This window comes from Galeopterus variegatus, unplaced genomic scaffold (assembly GCF_000696425.1).
Source record: "Galeopterus variegatus unplaced genomic scaffold, G_variegatus-3.0.2 Scaffold9793, whole genome shotgun sequence".
Taxonomy (NCBI): Eukaryota; Metazoa; Chordata; class Mammalia; order Dermoptera; family Cynocephalidae; genus Galeopterus; species Galeopterus variegatus.
Window position 1 is genome coordinate 40,112 of NW_007735904.1, and position 6,426 is coordinate 46,537.

The 6,426-nt window shown below is 38.3% G+C and overlaps 1 protein-coding gene across 1 annotated transcript in view; it reads right to left on the bottom strand.

Annotated features, from left to right (window-relative positions):
- Window positions 1–706: 706 nt before the first annotated feature.
- LOC103609573 (cyclic AMP-responsive element-binding protein 5-like) overlaps window positions 707–6,426 on the bottom strand; it is a gene marked incomplete at both ends in the record, with an annotated part of 23,877 nt that continues 18,157 nt past the window's right edge. Inside the window, one exon of the mRNA XM_008593878.1 lies at window positions 707–828. Within this exon, the coding sequence (XP_008592100.1) occupies window positions 707–828 (122 nt within the window). The remainder of the gene's footprint in view (window positions 829–6,426) is intronic.

A 6,426-nucleotide genomic window follows, 5' to 3' on the forward strand; every position in this document is an offset into this window, starting at 1 on the left:
TTAATCTTGTAACGTGATTTTAAAGTTCCAGCACATTAAGATAAAAACTGAAGATATTCTGAAGGATTTCATAAAGTGAATTTTCTATACTTTCAAGAAAAAATGATCCGCATTTGTAGTTAACCTATTTGTCTCAGCAACAACAGATGTTCAACAATATGACCAGGTAGATGACCAAGAAATAATTATGAATCTGGTGGAGAAAGACCAGGAAGATTATGGAAAACAGACAGTAACAACCTGGGCCAAAATCAGATGAAATTCCCTCTCCTACTGCTATGATTATTCCCGTTCCCTCATCCTTTGGCTCTTGTCTTCTGCACTCACCGCCCACGTAAGGCTTGCTATTAAATTCTTAGCAAAGTCGAACAACTGGTTGAGAATAGAAAAAGGCTGCGTTTATTTGACTCCGGTTCAAGAATGAGGTAACTTAGTGTTTGGGGGTTTTTTTTTTTTTTTTGCTTGAATTTCATATTTCAGATCCCTACTTTTCCCATGATTTATCTAGCTTTGGATTCTACCACGAACAGGCATTCATCCGGGTTTGTTTTGTTTTGTTTTAACATTAGATAAACACTCGCAAATGAGTAAAATACCATGTCAAGGCCACATCGACACAATCTGCAGTGCCACCTAGTTTCTACATGGAGGTTTCTGGCAAGTGTTAGAGAGGCACCTCTCCAAGCATCCATGCTAGCAAACCTACCCGCTTGCTGCTCTCCTCTTCCTGAGCCTTCCTGAACTCGTGCTCCAGGGAGCAGTCCAGCTCATTGAAGAGACCCACTTCCTCACAGTTTTTCAGGAATCGCGTTGGGGTTGGAGTCTGATCTGAAAACAGAGACAGAGTGATCATAAATGGGTCTTTTCCTCAAAAACCAGTGGCAAGCATGAGCTAAGTTCACTAATCCCCTCCCCCTCACCTTAATTAAGATTCTTACTAGTTAATTAAGATACTACTAGCCATCCACAATCTCCCAGCTCTTTAAATCAAATGACAATATGCAAGAAAATAGAATCATAAATTCCAAAGCAGGAATACAATGGAGAGAAGGCTGCAGTTGGGGAAGCCTTTCCAAACCTCCCTCGGGATGGCTTCAGGAGATCTTGCCCTTGACTTGGCTGGAGTCCACATGATTTGAATACACAATCACAACATGTGTAATGACCTTTTTTTGCTTTTCTTTTAAACTGGAAAAAAAATGACTTAGCTAAAATTAGGCCAAAAAATTTTCTGAACCAATGTTAAGCCTGACTTAGGGGGCTGGAAAGAAAAAGATTTTATAAATTTTTATATCAAACAAAAAGAAACAAGTATGTTAATTCCTTTTTCTTAGTGAAGAAAGAAAATTTAGCAATTCTATCTCTCATTCTGAGAGTCATAGAAGGATGATAAAAGGTTCCAAGTCAAACACATTCAGCTTCCATCTTCTAAAAAGATCATTATTAATTTTGTTTTCCTTTGCTATAGCCAAAAGAATGTTCTGAGAATGCTCTTTAAAAGGAAAAGAATTTCTTTCATATTCTTGAGTTTCTAAAGAGTTTACTACTTAGAAAATTGGAGGAACTAAAGCCATTACTTGTGGCTTAATATTTATGCAACTTCTGCAGTTTACAAAGTATTTGCACACATGTTCTCTAGACTCTAGATCTTAGAAGATCCTAGAAGGTAGGGAGAGTAGAATTACACCTTTGTAGTCATTAGGGACAGTCATCTTCCTTAGTGAAGGTAAACTTGAGTTGACCTAAATAAAACTGTGTACATTGCCTTTTCTCAGAAACAGAAGATGTAAAAACCAGAAAGGACCATGGAGGGAAGTCTAGTCATGCTCGTTTTTTTGTTGCTTTTTTTTTTTTTTTTTTTTTTGCAAATGAGGAAAACTGAGGCCCAGAGTGATTAAGGGCTTGTTCCAGGTCTCCCAGGTGTATTATTCCCACCTGAGCCTACAGCAGACATTGCGAGGTTGATCATGGCTCTTGTCCAGCTTGACCTACACTAGGTCTCTAAGTCTTTTTCTGAACAGTTCTGCAAGCTGTCATTGCCAGTCATCTGAAGAGGGCCTGCAAGTTGAAACGAATTTGCCATTCCTGCACTCTCTTTTTAAATTCCTATATTACAAGAAACTATTAAATATAAAATTATATGTACTTTTCTAAGTCATACAGACAGTAGTTAACCCAGTAAATCAACAAACTATCCATTGAGATTCAAAGAATATCTTAACATCTATGAAGCAGAAAATGACTTGATATCCCCACCTAATCATCCCTTCAGAGGCAACATCTCTTGATTCCCCATGGGCAAGGGACTTCCAGCATCTAACTTGTTGACTTGGATTCTAATGCAGCAAAATCTCCATTTGCATTCTTCCCCATTCTTAGCCTGACCTCCAAGATACTGAGCTCTCCTTACAGTCCACAGGGAGCCTACCACAGATGATCATAAATTGGGCATTACGGATCAGAGATAAGTGAAAGATTGGGTTTTGTTTAAAATGGCTTTATTAACACATGAATTAATTTATTAAGAAGCACACACATATACCTATGGATCCAATATATACATGCAACTCTTGTGTGTTTATAGAAGACAAAATTAATATTTATTCAGAATTTTGCAACTTATAAACATTTTCACCCACATTGTCAAGAATCTAGGTCTCACATGATTCTAGGAGGTAGGTAGGGTGGATATTGTTTTAGAAATGAAGAAACAAGCTTCCTTGCACAAGGTCACATAATTTGTAATCACCTTATCACTATTAAGTTCTCTCTTAACTTTCAGCCATGATCCCTTTTTGATCTAAATCCAGTGTGTTGCCCTCCCAGGTCCAAAGGGCTCTGTTGTGTGTGTAAAAGACAATTTTGACTGCCCAGAAATCTAGATTTGAAAATAGTGATTGGGAGGAAGTTGCCCACTTTCTCTGGACTTCATATTCCTCATCTTTCAAATAAAGGTCTAAAGTTTTATGATTCTATAAATCCTAAAATTACTACCATAATGGTGAGCTTCAAAAGTCACTGTTCATAAGCCAAAGAAATATATGGCTATTAAAGGACAGTCAGATGGAACATCAGTAACAGCTAGAAGTTAGACAAGAGTAATAAGGTCAGAGGTAAGGGCTGGCTATACAGATAAAGGATCTTTCTGATCAGAAGGTATAAACAGACAGGATCTGAGTGCTGAAATAAAGGGCTGTGTGTATGTGTGTGCGTGTGCGCACAAATGCTTCCATCTATTGAGTGCTCCCTTCATGCCAGGATGGTCCTAAGTGCTTTGCATATACTATCTCATTAATTTTCATGCCAACCATATTAGTTGCTTTTTTTTTTTTTTCCTCAGTTAAGGAAACTGAGATATTTGAAATTGCCTCAGGCCTGATTTGAAAATTGAGTTGTATAATTTTATTGGTAATTGATAATCCTAACAACCCTTGGTTCTTTTGAAATATCTTGGAATCATTTATATCCCTCATATGACAGAACTATATCACAATCCTACTGACTACTTTCTTAAAGGAACATTTTTGTGATTGAAAAACCTAAGAAAACAATACATTAAAGACTGCCTCTTCAATAAGTGGTGCTGGGAAAATTGGATATCCACATGCAGGAGAATGAAACTGGACATGCATCTCTCACCATATACTAAAATCAACTCAAAATGAATTAAAGACTTAAGTATAAGACCTGAAACTATAAAATTACTAAGGGAAAATATATGCGAAACACCTTAGGAATTAGGTCTGGGCACAGACTTTATGAACATGAGCTTGAAAGCACAGGCAACAAAAGAAAAAATAAACAAATGGGACTATATCAAACTAAAAAGCTTCTGCACAGCAAAGGAAACAATCAACAGAGTGAAATGACAAAGTACAGAGTGAGAGAAAATTTTTGCAAACTATGTATCCAATAAGGGATTAATACCCATAATACACAAGGAACTCAAGCAATTACACAGTAAAAAAAAACAAATAACCTAATTAAAAAATGGGCAAAGGAGCTGAATAGACATTTTCCAAAGGAAGACATACGAATAGCCAACAGGTACATGAAAAAATGCTCAGCATCACTCGTCATCAGGGAAATGCAAATTAAAACCATATTGAGATATCATCTCACCCCAGTTAGACTGGCTATAATCAAAAAGATGGAGAATAACAAATGCTGGCAAGGGTGTAGAGAGAAGGGAATGCTCCTAAACTGTTGGTGGGACTGTAAATTAGTGCAATCACTATGGAAAACAGTATGGAGGTTTCTCAAACAAATACAGATTGATCATCCATATGATCCAGCAATCCCACTTCTGAATATATACCCAAAGGAATGGAAATCATCATGTTGAAGGGATACCTGCACTCCCATGTTCATTGCAGCTCTGTTTATAATAGCCAAACTAAATGTCCATTAATGGAAGATTAGATAAGGAAAATGTAGCATAAATACACCATGGACTACTACTCTGCCATAAAAAAGAATGAAATTCTGCCATTTGTAACAACATGGATGAGCTTGGAGAAACTTATGTTGAGTGAAATAAGCAAAGCACGGAGGGATAAATATCACATGCGTTCACTCATAAGTGGGAGCAAAGAGAGATAGAAGGAAGGAAAGACCACAGTGGTGCATTGGACTTGCTGAGGGAGAGAACATACCTAGGGATATAAAGTGGAGTGGGGAAAGGGGGATGGGGAGGGAGGTCAGGGATAATTGGGTGGGGGACATGGGGTATAATCACAATTTGTAGTAATGGGCATGCTGGCAGTATGGATCTGGCCGTCACATCTGGGGCACGAGTGGTGACAATCAGCTTTGTAACTCATGAATATTCATAACCCATTAAAAAATGTACTATGCAAAAAAAAAAGAACTGAAATATTAGACCACTTGTCATCAGTAGCAATTGAGTTTGTAAGGTTTTAATTTTCCTTTTATTCCTATATGCTTCTTGGTTGGGGATTTCGAAGTTCAGGGCCATGTTCTGAGATAGAGAGAACAGTCATCCTAGAGCCCCCACAAGACTCCTGAACTCTGAGATGAGGTCACGAGATGGCCAAGAGATTGAACTCAGGGAAGAATCACACCTATGGACACGAACACAGAAGGCTGCAGGAGGATTGCACAGGATGGTCATGACGCTGCACATCGTCAAGGCCTCTTCGGCAACATGGAAACATGCTACGGGACAAGGGGAGCCATGGACAGTGAAGACAGCCACCCCCTACACTCCAGAGCAAAAGGCCAGAAGAAGGCCCCAGGGCTGTTACCAAATGTGATTTTCTTGGCTGTCTGATATAGTTAGAGAAAGGCAAAGTAGACACCTACATCCACATTTGGAATAGATAAGACACACTGTTTCTAATTTTTAATTCATTTTCTTTTTGTGAATGAGCTATTCTTTCCAGTTTCAACAGGAACCAGAAGATGGAGCTTAACTTTTATTTTAACATTTATTAGAATTAATACAGTCTCTATTTGTCTTTGATCTCACATGGTACCAGTTCCAAGTAAGCCAGGAAATGTGCAAATGTTCAAAAAGGGACACGAACACAGAAGGCTGCAGGAGGATTGCACAGGATGGTCATGACGCTGCACATCGTCAAGGCCTCTTCGGCAACACGGAAACATGCTACGGGACAAGGGGAGCCATGGACAGTGAAGACAGCCACCCCCTACACTCCAGAGCAAAAGGCCAGAAGAAGGCCCCAGGGCTGTTACCAAATGTGATTTTCTTGGCTGTCTGATATAGTTAGAGAAAGGCAAAGTAGACACCTACATCCACATTTGGAATAGATAAGACACACTGTTTCTAATTTTTAATTCATTTTCTTTTTGTGAATGAGCTATTCTTTCCAGTTTCAACAGGAACCAGAAGATGGAGCTTAACTTTTGTTTTAACATTTATTAGAATTAATACAGTCTCTAGTTGTCTTTGATCTCACATGGTACCAGTTCCAAGTAAGCCAGGAAATGTGCAAATGTTCAAAAAGAGGACAACTAAATCTATCAGCTGCTTAAATAAAAGAGGCAGAGTTTCTCAGCCCCATGAATACCTTGTCAAATAACTATACCTGCTGAAATTAGACCCGAAGTTAGTGTGTAATATCCATGGCCATAAATTAAAATTCTTGTAGGTCATATTTTATTTAGTGCCAAGTGCGTGCACCAGTCAGCTATAGCACCAGCAATTTCTGTATCCTGAATCCTAATGGCTGATGCCCTGTTGGTGGATATCTCTGGTGTGTTCATTCAGCAGCGATGGGTAGCACTCCCAGGACTCAGAGGAATTGTTTTCAACAGGAACTGAGGTGAGATGATCAAAGTCTTCTGTTCACCTTTCTTTTTTTTTTTTTTTTACTGCTATAATTTATTTATTTATTTATTTATTTTTTATTTTGTCAATATACAATGTAGTTAGTTATTGTG